The sequence below is a fragment of the Aristolochia californica genome, unplaced genomic scaffold, assembly GCF_029961685.1.
Source record: "Aristolochia californica isolate CCGP_79_NKW_82.1479 unplaced genomic scaffold, dmAriCali1.0.hap1 SCAF_5, whole genome shotgun sequence".
Taxonomy (NCBI): Eukaryota; Viridiplantae; Streptophyta; class Magnoliopsida; order Piperales; family Aristolochiaceae; genus Aristolochia; species Aristolochia californica.
In genome coordinates, this window is record NW_027182214.1 from 38,180,625 (window position 1) to 38,197,248 (window position 16,624).

Here is a 16,624-nt window from a genome sequence, read left to right on the forward strand (position 1 = left end):
ATAAATAACAGGTAAGCGAAAACCTGGAAGTAACGAAAACATAACGGACAGTTAATGGAAAAACAATGTCTGAGCCCGGGTTCGAACCGGGGACCACTAGTGTGTGAGACTAGCGTGATAACCAACTACACCACCCAGACGCTGTTGTGTTGAGCAGATTAAGAGTTTTTATATATTTGAAATTTACCGAGGGAACGCTCAATTAATTGCAACCGGTATTCACAAGGAATGAATAGAAACAGAATTCTACCTGTTTCAGTAGACCTGAGACTAGAGACTTCCCGCTTCCAGTTTACATAAATTCCGTTCACGAGAAGTTACACTGAGAAGCCGTCATCTTCAATATCAGATCAGTGGTACGATTTCCATCATTAGACAACCCATGGAAAGGGATTCCTTCCAATCAGACAGTTAAAATCAGTAAGTTACACACGATTACAAGCAGAAATTTACAGCTTGTTTCCATTTTATGCAGGCAAATTTAGCCAACAGTCAAGCAACAGGAGGCCTGAGTACATGATCCTGAGAGGTGTCTAAAGATGCTGGAGGCATCCATTGCCACATTGCAATTGGAGGGTAGTTTGCAAAAGGGATTCCCTTGTTATTTGTGGCAAAAGCAGCAGCAGCAGCATGGAATGCAGCAGCAGCAGCATGGAATGCAGCAGCTGGGTGGGGCATGAACGGTGATGGAACACTCATTCCTTTCAGTAACTGCTCCATCTTTTCCTTTTCTGCCTTCAGCCTCACTTTTTCATCTCGCAGCTCCATCTTCTCTGCCTGGAATTGAAAAACAATCAGATCATACACTTACCGGTACCCCTAGATGATATGCAAAAAAAATAGAAATTTATCATTTTGCCAATACCTCAACAATGTTACCATAATTACGTTATAGAAGTAGGCGAGAATCAATGCTGCATCAGTGCCAGTATGCTCCTGAATTCAATTTAATGAATCGGCATTGCTTTCTTTTGTTGTAAAAATTCAATATTTCCCAATATTCAAACATTACGAAGACAACTTTGAGTGGAACACATCCAAATGGACAAAGAATGTAATCTGAATAGTTCACCCATTCTGGTGGATGCATATTAGCCCATTATAGAGGGAATAATTGTCCCGGATCAGATCTGCGAGTACACATGTATTAGCATTGAGCTGGTCCTTTCTAATCACAAGGAGAGGGTGAATAGGGAACATTTTTTTCTAATATGATTGGGTCCATTCATCCTCTCCACATGATTGGAAAGGACCAGCTTGGTCACTGATCCATGTTATAGCAAATCTGAACTCTAATTGTCCTCCACACTAGACCATGACCAAAACAAATATGATATGTCATTGTCGCTCTGAGTTTACCCTTCTTTGGTGATCAACATTTCTAATCAATGCTATTGCTTAGAAGAAGCTAAAGAAGGTTTCACTTGGTTAAAATGGATTTCACTGACTGTCAAGTTATATGAGGAGGGCCATTTGAACCCACCAGGTTGGAAACAAGTTTTCAAGTGGACAGAAATATATGAGCGCTCTTTTACTAAATTTGGCAAATCATTCTCAATGTAGACCAAATGTCCATCTGCTTGCATGAAGTTCCCGGGCAAAGAGATGCTTTTTCCCCTTGGTTAGGCAAATCATGAGAAACCTCAAAGAAAAGGAGCCACATAGAAAGTACCTTCAGATTCTTTATTGTATCTAGAAGTGCCTCATTTGTTTCTTTAAGCTTCTGTGCTTCAACACGGAGCTGATTTAAAAGGCGAGAAGCATCACTTAAAATAATGGCTTTGTCAGTCTTTGATGGCCTCCCAGGGTTCAAAATGGAACATAACTCTACAAACCTGATAGTAAAACAGAATCCACTATCAAATGACGAGAGAAAGAATCAACAAGCATCAAAATGAAAGCTTGCACTAACTAGGCTTTGAACCTATCATTAAGCCTGTCTCTTCGCATTTTTTCACGGCATGCTTTCGTGCCAAGGCCTGCACGTGACTCCATGCGAGTTCTACAAGATGAGGATTGGTAACGTTAAAAAGGAACTAAAAGGAGACACAAATAATCAGCAGATAAACATGTGCAAAGAAGAAGAGCTAGTAAGCAGGTAGGTTTAGTTTTTCAGAACTATTGTCAAGACTATACACTTTTGGAACAAAATCAAACAGAACCGACTGAGTTTTGCAGCATCTCATTACTTTAACAACATCACAGCATGCTTCATCATAAATGTCTATGCAGAAAGCAAGCCTCCTATCTCCTTTTGGATCTCTATCATGAATCATGCAATAAAGGCAAGAACAATCAAAATCAAGTCCAACTTATAAAGTACTCTAAGCATCTCAACTAGGTAAATGTCCCAATAAAAGTCCATAACTAATACCACTTCTATGTAAGTACAGAGCATTTCATTAGTCTTAACTTTGTCTACTATGTTCGTTTATGTCTCCTTTCTGTTTCTCATACTCCTTGATGTTTTAGTCCATCAATTTACATACACCTTCCACAGTGAGTTGGTCCATATAAGTGTCCAATCACATGGATGAGCTATTGTCAGGTAAGGTGAAGAACACGCTTTTTTCTTTTTCTTTAGACAAAATATATACCAATGGTTATTGAAAGCTCCATAGCCACCAGCATAGTCCTCAAACAGTTAGCTTTTGTGCTTTTAAAACATCTACAGAACCGAGTTGCTGCAGATTTTAAAAGCTTTACAATAATACTTGCAATGTAACCACAACAAGAATAAAAAGAAATGTATACCTCTACACATCTATAAGCATGTGATTTAAACCATACAGAGAATATGTTAGAGAATGAACTACCATCTCTTTTGCAGTTAAAGGTGACTGCTCATCAGCAGGAAAGAGGTTTAAACATCCAGTGATAGAGTTGGCAGAAAGGTCAGCAAAAAGTTAAATCCTTGCCTTTTTCTGGAAGATTGCTTATCAGAGCAACTGTTTTCCTTGACTAAGATATGAAGCCCTACACCTTCGCTGGACACAGAAGTCGTAGCATCAATTTCCAGATAAAGTTAGTCACAAGGACTAGCAGAGTTCACAAATTTCCTCACCAATTACAGAAACCAAATGAAGAAAATACAAAGAGAGTTTCTGTTGGCAAACATCAGCTATGAAATAAATCTTGGACCTTCAACAAAAAAAATAACAAAATCTTGTGGCATGAGATTGGAAAATTCAAGGCCACACAAGTTTTGGTGCAGTTACGTCTGGAGATTAACAGTTAAGCAAATAGATAACATGAAAAGTTGATATTTCTATTGATGATTGGGACAAAAGTAACTAGAGTACACTATGTGGTAGAGTAACTTTGTAAAACCTCAGAGAAGGGAACCGTTTGGTTTTGTTTCTGAAACCACAGGAGTTCTCTCCATAATCCATTCCCTTCTTCCAGTACTAAGGCAGTCCATCTAGGTTCCTTGTCAAGCATTTATGATCTTCCACGCAGTTGCATACTATTGTTTACCATTTTTTTTTTCAGAAAGGGAACAAACAGTTATAGTGAAACTACCATGCTTCATACAAAAGCCTTGTCATCCACAAAATAACATAAAAAGAAACTAAGAAATCCAATGGCTCATCCATAACAGAAATAGTTCAACTAAATTTGACAAGGCACTCATCTATGTCGATGTACCCTTCAACTCTGTGGGCACAAAAAACATAGAAACAAAAGTTCAGAGAACCCATGCAGTTAAATCAACAATAAAAACAAATACGAGGATGGAGAAACTGTAAATCACCGAAATCAAACAGCACATAAAAAGCTCAAATAAAACAAATAACAAAAAATCGTCTAACAAATCACTTAAACAGCATGCAGATAAAAAGGTCAAACAAGAACCAGTATGACGAAAAATGAAGAGGAAGACCTCCCCAAAGCCCCAGATAAGTTTCAGTCAGATCACAACAACCTCCATAGTTTAGGCTTTGGCAATAAATCGACGAGAAACGAAACAAAACAACCACACAACAAAGTCTAAAAGCAAAGAGAATCATCTAGTACCTTTCAACAGCTTGATCGTTGATAATCTGAGGCCAGATGAAATCAGAAGCTTGCACTTCATCGAAGGTATTGTAATCAAGAATCCAGCCGCTTGGAGCAGAGCCCATTTCTCCAGAATCAATTTGACGATGACCCAGGTGAACAAATCGAGAAATGTAAAGATTATATGAAGAAAAAGTTTAAAACAGAAGAAAAGAAATGCATCTGATCTTAAAAATGCGGAAAAGCAATCACGTCAGGCTAAACCAGAAGATGCAGACGTCTTCACTCGGAAAAAATAATATTAAATGTTGCTTTTCCGGAGTGACTTCCTGTGATTTCATCCGCCCTTTTTCTTTAGAAGTCACAATCGTCTGTGCCCTACGGTAGAGCCCCGAGTTAACCACCCACTTCCATGGTAAAATGATCTTAGCTTCGGCAGCTAAAAAGGTTCCCGGAAAACACTGCATAGTCACATTGTGAATCGATTCAGGGGCCCCTGAACAGCACAATTAAAGTAAAAACCATTCCCTCTGTCGCCTGAGTTATCACCATGCTCTTTATACGATATAACCAACATGGAGTTACGGCGAAACTCAGTCCCAATGTCGAAAACTAGACTGAGCAGAGAACTCGGTCGCGAGTCGACAAAGATAATTGACTTGGAAGAGATAACAAGTATGTAGTATTAACCTAAGAAATTTGGATTGAAGAATGTCTTACCAGTTTAAAATTGGCAAGAAAGGAAGCACTGGAATTCCTTCAAAATGTAACACTGAATTACCTAGCCAAAGAAAGCAAACTGCCTCGTCAAGAACAGAAAAGGGCAAGTCCACGCGCGTGCCACACGCTCTATCATGCTTTTCTTCCTGGCCTAGAGCAAATTTCTTTCCGCTCAGTGCTCCCCTAGAAGAGTATCACTTTCAGTGATGCAAATAGAAAACGAAATTTCGACCATTGACGTCCCAATCGATAATGGCTGCATCTTGCTCGCCTAAGAAAGCCTTATTTTGTCAACGGTGGACGTGGAATACGAAACTCAAGGATAGAGCATTGATTAGGACCTTTTTATTCTTATTCGTCGAAATAACACAAGTCCACACTTGATACTGAGGCTCGTAGTTTATTTATTTAGTATTTTCATTCACCATGTAAAAAAGCCAATTTACTTTCGTAGGAGAAAACCATGTAAATGGTAGTCCTCCGTATCTTCCTACAATAAGGTAAACCAACCAAAACAACACACAAGATGTTGGCTGGAGTATGTGAAAGTCAAATAAAGGATGGTATGAGAAAGCCAAATAACCAATGGGTAATGGATAAAGAGGAAAATAAGATGTTGAGGCCACCATGTATGTGCTTTATTTTTTTAAGAAATTCAAATTCTACATCAAACAAACCAATGCCAACAATAGTCAGCAAATAACGAACCCAAGGCTAGCGACCAAGGAGTTCTTCTTCAAAAATAAAGTCTCAATCAAAGAGATACAAATGCAGTAGCGGAAATGGGCCAATGCCCAAATAATATGTACCAAATTTGCAGACTATTTAATATGTAGTCCATCAGTAAATAAGGAAGTTACACAAAATAGTATGTTGGAACTGAGTAATAATCCAAGATAATAACCCATATGGAGATAGAGAACTGAGTCAAACCAAATCAAATAGTAGACTAATATAACCGAGTCACAAAAAAAATATGTATAGAATTCGGAACCTGAACACGTATAATCGAGGCAGGAAATAAGTGGGCTGAGTCAGGTTGACCCGGACTGAGTTGACTCGGTCCGAGTTAACCCGACATACTGGTGCGGAAGCAGTAAGCTCGGGTCTTTGGTTTTGTTTGGCTCATTCGGCGTGAGAATCAACAGAACCCATATTCCTAACTTAGGGAAACATTCATTTTTCAACAGTAGCTTCTTCTTCGTCGAGGCGTCGAACAGAGCGAAAAAACCAGAGAGCAGAGAGACATCATCACGGCCATCCGCTCAAGCAAGTATTTTTGGAAGATGTCAATAGCCGGTGAGAGCAAATAACTTGGCAAAAACAGAGTTCTAGGCGGAGGAAATAGTCCAACGGGCCAAAACTGAAAACGGACTCAACAGAGTCGTCTTCTCCGGCAACGGCTATGGGAATCAATCAGCGAACAGAGAGGATTGCCGGCAATGAAACAACGATGGCAGACAAATCAAAAATAGAACCCGACAGGTTGGACGAGTGTCTTCATCCTCCTAAAGCGGCTCCTGGTGATTGCTGAGCAGAGTGGGATGATCGGTACAGATAGCTGTGTGATTTTCAAACAAATAGCAACAACGATAGAAATAAGATCTTATCCAGCGGGTCCAACAGAGTCAGCAAGAAAATGACCAGAGGAGATCATAGGAGTTTCTGAAAATCAATCGGCAACAGTAGTGGAGAAAAAATCTCACGACGCTAGAAATACGATGAACTAGGCTTAATCAACGTCTCCTTCCTCCCTGCGATGCTTGAGCTTTAGATGATCAATAACGCAGCAACGGATCGGCAGAGATTTTTTTACCGAAGATAGTCGTCAGGAAGTATCGGGGCCAGCGCCAGAGAGGTGGGCTCCTGATAATTTCTCTCTCTGTTTCGCGTGTGCCACACGTTAAGGGAAATTTGAGTTTCCCTCCCGTTGGAGATTGTATCTCTTATCGGGATTTACCGAGATGGTGCTGACAGACCATCCAGTGTCAACCGGTGCAGTGGAAGGTGAGTTCTATCGGAACTCCCGTCGCCGGGAGAGAGAACTCTCGAAGAGAAGAGCTTGGCGGAAAGGAGGAAGCTCCAGAGGGCTGAGAGGCGACGCTCGGACCAGGAGCAGCTTGGGACGAGCGTCGCTGGTGCAAGAGAGAGAGCCCTGCAGATAGAGGACCCGGCGGAGAGAGGTCTTGCCGTCGCCAGAGCCAGAGAGAGGGTCTCGGGACCCTCGGTGCTGGAAGAGAGACAGGGGTCTCGGAGAGAGGCGACGTTCGTCCACGGAAGAGCGTAGCTCGGGACGACCGTCGCCAGAGCCAGAGAGTGGACCTCAGACGTCGCCATTGCCGGAAAGCAGTGGGAGTTTGGGACTCTCGGCGCCGGGAAGAGGAAGAGATGGGCTTAGTCGGGACAGGCACAGACTGAGGGTCTCGGAGAGAGGCGACGCTCGTCCCCGAAAGAGAGCAGCTCGGGACGATCGTCGCCGATGCCCGAGAGAGGTCTTGGCAGAGAGAGGTCTCGCCGGTCGACGCTGCAGAGAGAGGTCTCGCCGGTCGACGCTGCAGAGAGAGGTCTCGCCAACGCCGGAGAAGAGAGAGCCGTGTAAGCTCAGATCTCGGCGTCGTCACAGGAAGGCAGAGGGCCTAGAGACGACGCGTGAACCCGTGAAGCTTCGACGGTGCTGTCGGAGCAGAGAGGGGGTTCGGATTCCCACTGACGACGCCAGTGCTGTTGCAACAGAGAGGCGAGCCGTAGAGGCGTCGCCGTTGCAGCAGAGAGGAGAGCCGCAGAGGCTCACTGTCGTTGGAGAGGAGAGGAACCGTAGAGGTTCGCCGTCGCCGGAGAGGAGAGAGCCGTAGAGGCTCGTCGTTGTCGGAGCTGTTGGGCGACGCTGTTCTGGTGAGAAGAAGCAGAGAGTCTCTCGGGACTGAGAGACCTCCAGCGTCGTTCAGAGTGACGCAGCGGAAGCAAAGGAGGAGCTCGGGCTCGGCGTTGTTGCCGTCGTCGGAGCTCGGAACTCCGATGCCGTTGCCGGAAAACCGAGAGACAGTGGGACTCTCAGTTTTGCCGTGGCAGGCAGAGAGGCGCCGTTCCAGATATTGCTGTGAGATACAGTAGAGGCACCGTTCCAGACGCTGCTGTGAGATACAGTACATGCGCTGTGAGCATTGCCGTGCGACGTCGTTGCCGTCGCCGGAAGAGAGGGTCTCCGCAGGAAGACGAAGCAGGAGCTTCGGTCTCCGCAGGAAGACGAGTCTGGAGCTTCGGTCTTACCAAGAAGACAAAGCAGTAAGCTTTGGTCTCATCGGGACTCGCTGGTGTCGAAAGAGAGGATATGCGTAGATCAGGGCAGAGCCGTGGAGGCTCGCCATTGGCAGGGGCTAGAGTCGTAGACTCGCCCGTTGCCATTGAGGCTAGAGTCGTAGACTCACCCGTTGTCGTTGAGGTTGGAGTCGTAGACTTGCTGTTGAGGTTGGAGTCGTAGACTTGCTGTTGAGGCTGGAATCGTAGACTCACCCGTTGCCGTTGAGGCTAGAGTCGTAGACTCGCCCGTTGCCGTTGAGGCTAGAGTCGTAGACTCGCCGTTGAGGCTGGAGTCATAAACTGCCCATTGCCGTTGAGGTTGGAGTCGTAGACTTGCCGTTGAGGCTGGAGTCGTAGACTCACCCAGTTGCCAGAGGTTAGAGTCGTAGACTCGCCATTGAGGTTGGAGTCGTAGACTCGCCCGTTGCTAGAGACTGGAGTCGTAGACTCGCCCGTTGCCAGAGACTGGAGTCGTAGACTCGTCCGTTGCCATTGAGGTTGGAGTCGTAGACTTGCCGTTGAGGCTGGAGTCGTAGACTCACCCAGTTGGCAGAGGTTAGAGTCGTAGACTCGCCATTGAGGCTGGAGTCATAGACTCGCCCGTTGCCAGAGACTGGAGTCGTAGACTCGCCGTTGAGGCTGGAGTCGTAGACTCGTCCGTTGCCAGAGGTTGGAGTCGTAGACTCGCCGTTGCCCGAGGTAGAGTCGTGGACTCACCGGTGTCAGAGGGTAGATTCCAGTGGGCGTCATTGCAGTTGGGAATCCTTCCAGTAGCTGCAGGCAGATGCAGCAGGGAGGCCTTCTAGTTGTTGCAGGCAGAGGCAAAGGCAGAGGCAGAGGTAGCAGTTGCTACAGAGGCAGAGGTAGAGGCAACAATGGTTGTAGGCAGAGACTACTGCAGTGAGGTTTTCCAAGTGTTACTAGTAGAGATAACAGGGAGTCGTCGCAACTGAGAGACAGTGGGACGACGCTGCTACTGTAATAGAGAAACCTCTTTATTGTACTGTAATCCTCAAACTGATTTGAAATGAAATCCTTTGAAGCTCCCGTGGACGTAGGCAATTTGCCGAACCACGTAAAATATTGTGTTGTGCATGATTACTTGTCTCTTTACGATCATTTTTACCCTAACAATAGTTGCATCGGACCGATTTGAACCGGCAAGAGTTTCCAAAACCAGAAGTGAAAATTAAATCTAGCTATTGTATCTACTGTCGATGCCAATCTGTCATCTTCCTCCCATTTTCGGATTCTTTGTGGAAGCCTTGATGCTTGTGGCTTTTGGGGTTTTAATATGGCATAATGATAGTCAGACAGATTTGATCTCGGATGATCTACTGAAAATAAACTAATAGCAGTGAAGATTTGAACCAAGACAACAGCAATAATCGAGAAATACGCTACCGTCTTCCCCAGGGCACTGGCTCCCGAACAGTGCGGGATCAGAACCAGCTCAATAAACCAATTGAAAGATTTCGACAGTAGGAAGATACGATTCTATCTTCAAAAGATAGTAGTCAAAAGATAGCAATCGGGATTAAAAACAATAACTGAAGCGTAAAAAACAAAGACTCTCTTCCCGACAGATTAAATTCAAGATACATAAAGTTACTAGAAACCAAATCCATAAACCAAAACGCTAGGGCAGCAAAGATAAGAGTAAAAAATATGATAGAGTGATCGTCATGTTGATCATCCACCAAGTAGTCATCCATCGAGCAGCAATAAAAAAATAGAAAAGAAGATGATTCTCAAAATAAAACTCCATCAATTTATAATATGTAATATTAAAAACTCAGTATAGAGGTGAAAATGTAAAACAAACAATGGGTATAGGGATTGAAAAGAGAAAAAAATAAATATGAACCTAAATTGATAGAGATAATAGATCAGAAAAGGATCACATTATCTTTGTGGGTTGACCGAGTCAACTTACAAAACCTGCTTTGAAACCATGTTAAATTTATGAAAAAGAGAAAAATTTCATTGACTTAATGTAATCAGAGTACATGAACCCCTATTTATAATAGATGAATTTAATAGAGTCTAATTATAATTAAACTACCTTTGTCCCAATGACACCCAAACTCTAACACTTAAAGATATGTCCTAGCATAATTAAATAATTTAACATAAATAGAAGACTAACATAACTAAAACACCTTTAAACTGAGACTCTCCTGTGAGACCACCTTTTGTGAGACTCTTGTAAGACTCTTCCATATTAATTTTAGCCCTGTGAGACTGCTTATTGTGAGAGTCATGTAAGAGGCTTTCATATTTTCTCTTCAATATTTTTTTAGATTTCCCCTTTCATTTATTGAAAGTAGTTTGACTCCCACATTGCTTTTGATGATAAAAAATTTAATTAAACTAATAACTAGAAAATCCAAATATTTCAAATACCTCACCTTCAAAAGTTAAAACATCTCAAGGTCTAAAGCGTCAAACCAAATTCAAGACCTCAAGCACAATTGAAGAACATCTCTTAAAAAAGCACCCACAAGGAAGAAGACAATGAGAAGACTAGAGTTCAAGTATAATAGATAATTCTAAACTCAACCATTTTTGTAAGAGAGCATTCTAAAGTCCCTTTCCTTAAGTACATTTGTGAAATCAGAGCTTTAGGTTATAAATTGCATATAGACATGTTTAAGATCATCGTAAATATTATTTAGAATATACTTGAGCACTCAAAGAAAAAATCTCATGCTTTAAAAAATCTACACTCTTAAATTGGCATTGGAATGATCGATCAACCACTAGTAATGATCGATCATCCAAAACTATGCAAGCCAAAAATATGAAGCATGATCAGTCAACCATAGTCAATTAATCGATCGTCCTAGACATGACCATTTCATGCTATAATGTATGATCAATCATCCTATTTGGATTGATTGATCATTACTATCCAGGAAAGCTAATTTTACATGGAATAATCGATCATCCTACCTGATTGGCCGATCAGTCAGAACCTTGCCAGTATGGGACATAAAGCATGGTCAATCAAAGGACAAAACACTGATCAATCATACTTGTAATGCAAAGACAAAGGGAATCTAAATTGAATGATCAATCATTGACAATGATTGATCAACTTAACTTTTTTGGACCAACGATAATATATTAATCAATCAGTCCATCGATCAACAAGTCATTGTTTTGACCAAAAAGTAGTCATTATGATCGATTAATTGATCAATCACTTTACAATGATCAATCAATCAAAGTAAAGATTTTTGAAAAGGAGCAAATAACGGCTAGTTTGTGTTTGGGAAGCTATAAATACCCCTCTAAACCGTGAGTAAAGAAGTGAATGAGCATTAATTGGCATATCTTCAAGCCACAACTCTTTTATCTTGCAAATTTCCATCAAAAAGTGCTTTAGAGAGAAAGAGAGAGTCACACACTTTGAAATTCTTATCATCTTTCAATCATCCTTGCATTCATCATATACAAGCTCCTTGATCTTTTCGCAATGTGCTACAAAGGAGAAGGTTGCTTGAATCTCTCAAGGAGAAACATCTCTCCAAGTAAGTGTATATCTTTTTCCCTTTTTTTTATGTATTTGTGAAAGGTTCATTTAGAACCTGTTAATCGAGATAGAAAGGCCTAGCTAGAGCTAGAATCTAGTAGCAATCTCTTGGAGAGATTGACATTGTGTAAATTTGTGTATTGAGAAAATAGTGTAATTTTCCCAAACAAGGGTTCTTGGATAGAGACTACTACTAGGGAAACATCAAGAACAAAAAATCTATTTGTCCATGTGGTGTGTGCATGTTGTTTTTTACTTTGAATTGCTTTTATGCATGAATTTTTAGTCGCACACACAAGTTGTTTTTTTATTTGAATATCTCAATTCACCCCCCTCTTGATAAGCTACTAGGGCCAACATCATGTGTTCTTCAAGACATCAATTTGAAACAGAAGATCGGTGGCGGCTATGAGAGAGGAGGTCTCTACTTCTTGTACTCTTCCATTCTGACAACTGTAGCAACAACCAATCCAAATGCAAAACTGTGGCATAATAGGCTTGGTCATCCCTCATTGGCTAATTTACAAAGGTTGGTTCCATCACTTAAAATATCTTACACAGTTAAGTTGTGAGTTTTTTTAGCTTGAGAAACATCATAGATCCATGTTTTTTCTTACGCAAGAAAGGGTAGCTTCTGGTTTGTTTTCTTTAGTTCATTCACATGTTTGGGGACCAATTCATTTGTCAACTATTTCACAACCTAAGTATTTTGTGATTTTTGTGGATGATTATTCTATAGTAACTTGGCTTTATTTAATGAAGGATAGATATGAAATTTTATCTATCTTTGAATCATTTTGTGTTATGGTAGAAAATCAATTTAACAAGAAAATCCATATTTTTAGGTCAGATAATACCAAGGAGTATTTATCTTCTCAATATTAGTTCTTATGTAAAAATAGGGGCATCATTCATCAACCTCATGTGTTTACATACTTTAACAGAATGATGTGTCTGAAAGAAAGAATAGGCAACATGTTGAGGTTGCACGAACTACTATGTTATCTATGTATGTATCTCAATATTGTTGACCTTGTACTATTTTCACTGTTTGTTTCCTTATTAATAGGATGCCTTCTAGTTTGTTACAAGATCAAACACCAATCTCCAGTTTGTTTACAAATTTATTTTCCTTTTTGTTACCTCCTTGTGTGTTTGGATGTTTTTCATGTATAACACTTCCCTCATCCAAAATAACTTCAGTACTAAAGCTGTTACATGTATCTTTATTGGTTACTCAAAAACTCAAAAAGGGTATGTTTGTTATTCTCCATCTATGATAAAAAAAAACATTTATCTCAGCAGATGTACCTTTTTTAACCTTTCTACTCTAGTGTTTCTCTAGCTTGCTTTGAGCCTAGGACAAGGATGGCAAGATCCACCACATCCACCTATTATACATGATGAGTAGCTCACTAAGATCTCCTTTCCCATTGTTTATCACTCTCTTGTAGAGTCCTCCAATGGTTCTGAGGTAAGTTATCCTCCATAATCTCTGGTTGTGTTTGGCCCACCATATGACAAAAGACTTATTGCCCTTAGAAAGGAGCCACACTCCTCTGCCTCTGACCCTCTTGCACATTTTTGTCCACTTATAAATTGTCTTCTAGTTGTGTCATCTTTTTTAAAAGATGGCTCAAGCCCACACGTCCAAGAGATGGCATATTGGTAAATAAGAAGACTTCTCATAAAGATGGCATGAAGTTGTAATTACTTGTCTATTTATGTCTCTTCTCTTGTAATGTTGTTGCCCTAAGGGCATTGCAAAAACTATAAATAGAGGCCCTTGGCTAAGAGGTAGTGCATCAAGTTATCTCCTCTGTTCTCAGATTCATCCAAGCTCCTCCCTCTTTGATGGTCAAGCTCTCCTCTCTTTCTCCTTCTTCTTCTTACTTTGGTTGAAGTTCTTATCATGGGATCCTAAAGTCTACAACCTTCTTGGCAGCTTTGTCATCTTCTCGCATCCCAACCACTTATGAGGAGATCTATCTTGATCCAAGGTGGAAAGTTGCCATAGATAAAGAAATGCATGCAATGTATCATAATAACATTGGGACTTAGTCATACTTCCATCCACACACACACACACAAAAAAAAGCAGTGGGCTGTATATGGGTATTTACCTTAAAATGTAATCTTGATGAAACATTTACTTGATGTAAAGCAAGGTTAGTGGCCAAGGTGTATACTCAATCATATGGCACTGACTATGAGGAGAATTTTTCACCAATGGCTAAATTACATTCAATACGTGTTCTCATATCCCTGGGTGCTAATTTTAAATGAAATTTTTTAAAGCTAGATGTTAAAAATGTCTTCCTGCATGTTAACTTATTTGAGGAGGTCTATATGATTCAACCAATTGGTTATGTGGTTGAGGAGGAGAAAGTATGCAGTCTCTAAAATGAAATTTATGGGCTAAAAAAATATCGTCATACTTGGTTCGATAACTTTACCAAAGTTGTGGAAAGACTTGTTTTACAATGTAAACGTGATCATTTCATTTTTACTGAAAGCACAAGACAAGGCACGATACTTATAGTTGTTTATGTAGATAATATTATCATCATAGGAAGTAATCATGTGAGAATTCAAAACGTTAAAGAGAATTTGATCAAAGTGTCTCCTACAAAAGATTTGGGTTTTTTTCAAATATTTTCTCAGTATAGAAGTACTTTAATCTAGTCATGACATAGTTTTATCTTGAATGAACGTGCTTGATTTACTTAAAGAAATAGGCATACTTGGTTTTAAACTGGTTGATACTCTTATAGAACCAAATGTTAAATTATGTGTTAAATCCAGTGAACATGTAGATGTTGGAAAATTTCAATGGTTGGTTAGAAAAATTATTTATTTCACAGTTAGGGGTGGCATCGAGTCAAACCGAGCTCGAACCTACATATGTTCAAGTTGGGCTTGATTTAAATACTTAGAACTCGAGCTTGAGTCGATCCCAGCCTCGAACCTAAAATTGGAATCGAGCTCGAGCCCAATAATTTTAACTGAGTTCGAGCTCGAGCTCGAGCCCAATAATTTTAACTGAGTTCGAGCTCGAGCTCGAGCCGGTTCGAGCTCCAACGTACATTTAAAATTTTACATAAAATATATGTCAAATAAATTGTACATAAATTATACATAAATCTTACCTAAAATTGGGCATTACCTCTACTAAAAATTGCATACACTTTTAAAGAGATTCTCCCAAAACAAAAGTCTTTCTTTTGTTGTCTCAAATTTTTTTTGAAATAATTTAATAAATTAAAAACTTATTTAATAATTATATAATTTATTATATTACTTACTTGATTGATATTAAATTATTAAGAACTAGCTTAATTACTAATAATTTTCTCTTTGTCCACCATTATCAAGCAACATCAAAAGAATCAAAATATGTGTAAAACAAATAACAGCTTGATTAGTAAATACTAGTTAATAATTTTTTTAGGAAAATGTATAAAATTACTAGTTAATAATTACTAATTATGCATAAAAAGAAACAACCAAACAACTAACACTAATAAATGTTATAATTTAATAATAAATATTATCTATTCATTAATCAAATAATACCTAAGTTTAACTCAAAGAAGATAAAGAAAATAAATAAAAAAAGCTTCACCAACATAGAAAAGGTTAGGGCGGATTGAGGAAAGGGCAGATTGAGATCCAATGAAATCTCGACCAGGCGACTGTCATCCAACACAAAAACAGTCAGAGAGGGGAAGAAGAGCAAAAATAGATCTCAAAGGGAGAACAAGAGAGCAGCAACGGAGGAGGTGGGAATTCACTTAAAATGATACAGAATAACACGGAAATGGTGTATAAACTGTCAAAAATGGGACAAGCACAATAAATGGTGAGAAATTAGGGTTAAGGGGTGGAAGGGTGGGAACCAAAACATTAGACCTCTCAGGGCAAAGGCTCTGTTAAACATTAGAGCTCCAAAAGGAGGAGAAACATGTGCATCACCTTCGTGGTTAAATAGTTATATAAAAACTCGAATAGAAAATAAAAATCAATTCAAAGCAGCGTCAAATACACAAACAGATAAAAAGAAAGACAGAGAGATGATCGTCAGGGGCAGATGTGTTACCAGTGTGTGTGGCAAAAATGATGGCCGACTCTTAGGGCGACCGACGGGGGCAGCTTCATCATCATTTAGCCTAGCGATGAGAGAAAAAGGATGCTCTTCCAATCATCCTGAACCCGAAATCCCCACAACCTCGTTGCTGTTGGTGCTGCCTAATCCCATTGTTGAATCCCCATTTCATTGATTTTTTTCTTGGGCCCTTGTTAAGTAACGACCCGACTAGTGAGCTTTTGAACCGAACCATGGTTAACTCGAACTCAGCTCGTTATCTTGAATGAGCCAGGTCTCGATCTCGAATTCGATTCGAGATTGAGTAACTGAGTTGAACTGAGCCGAGCTCGTGCTGCTCACGAACTGGCTCAGTTTGATGCCACCCCTACGCATAGTTACAAGACCGGTCATCTCCAACTTAGTTAGTGTTATTAGCCAATTTATGAATCAACAACAACAACCTCATTGGTTGGCATTAGAAATAATTCTTCATATCTTAAGAAAAATCCAGGTGAAGGAATTCCTATTTTGATTGGGTTGGTTCTTTTGATGATCAGGATATTGCACCACTATTGAAGGCAACTTGGTCACTTGGAAAAATAAAAAACTAGCTCAATCCAGTGTTGAAACAAAATATAGGGTCATAGAATATGTAGTAAGTGAACTGTTGTGGCTTAGATCTTTATTGACAAAACTTATTTTTTCAATAACCGACCCCATTTAACTTCATTGTGACAACGAAGTGGCCATTCATATTGTCGCTAGTTCAGTCTTCCAAGAAAGAACAAAGCATATCAAAATTTATTGCCAATTTTATTCAAGAGAAGCTATAATTTGGTGTCATATCTATGCAATATATTCCATCCCGTAATTAGCTAGTAGACATTTTCACAAAAACTATTTCAATGGGACCCCTTGGTACTACTTTCACAAAACTTGGTATATTTGATATTTTTGTACTAGAGGGGGAGTGTTGAAGAAAC

At 40.1% G+C, this 16,624-nt stretch overlaps 1 protein-coding gene and 1 non-coding gene across 7 annotated transcripts; both read right to left on the bottom strand.

Moving 5' to 3' along the window:
* Positions 1-66: 66 nt before the first annotated feature.
* Positions 67-140, bottom strand: TRNAV-CAC (transfer RNA valine (anticodon CAC)). The gene has a single exon. It is a non-coding gene; the product is annotated as a tRNA-Val (tRNA).
* A 231-nt stretch (positions 141-371) lies between these two features.
* On the bottom strand, positions 372-4,955 carry LOC137966037 (transcription factor ILR3-like). Of its 6 annotated transcripts, none has more exons than XM_068812490.1 (7): positions 4,720-4,808; positions 4,264-4,460; positions 4,018-4,126; positions 2,919-2,982; positions 1,925-2,002; positions 1,673-1,835; positions 372-777 (listed from the first exon to the last, which is right to left on the bottom strand). In XM_068812490.1, exons 3-7 carry the CDS (start codon positions 4,076-4,078, stop codon positions 493-495), a joined length of 651 nt encoding a protein of 216 aa, XP_068668591.1. In that variant the 5' UTR covers positions 4,079-4,126; positions 4,264-4,460; positions 4,720-4,808; the 3' UTR covers positions 372-492. The 6 variants fall into 6 exon arrangements, with proteins under 6 accessions (XP_068668591.1, XP_068668588.1, XP_068668589.1 ...); XM_068812487.1 differs by having other exon boundaries at positions 2,919-2,987; XM_068812488.1 differs by lacking the exon at positions 4,264-4,460 and having other exon boundaries at positions 2,919-2,987; positions 4,781-4,955.
* Between the last annotated feature and the right edge of the window lie 11,669 nt (positions 4,956-16,624).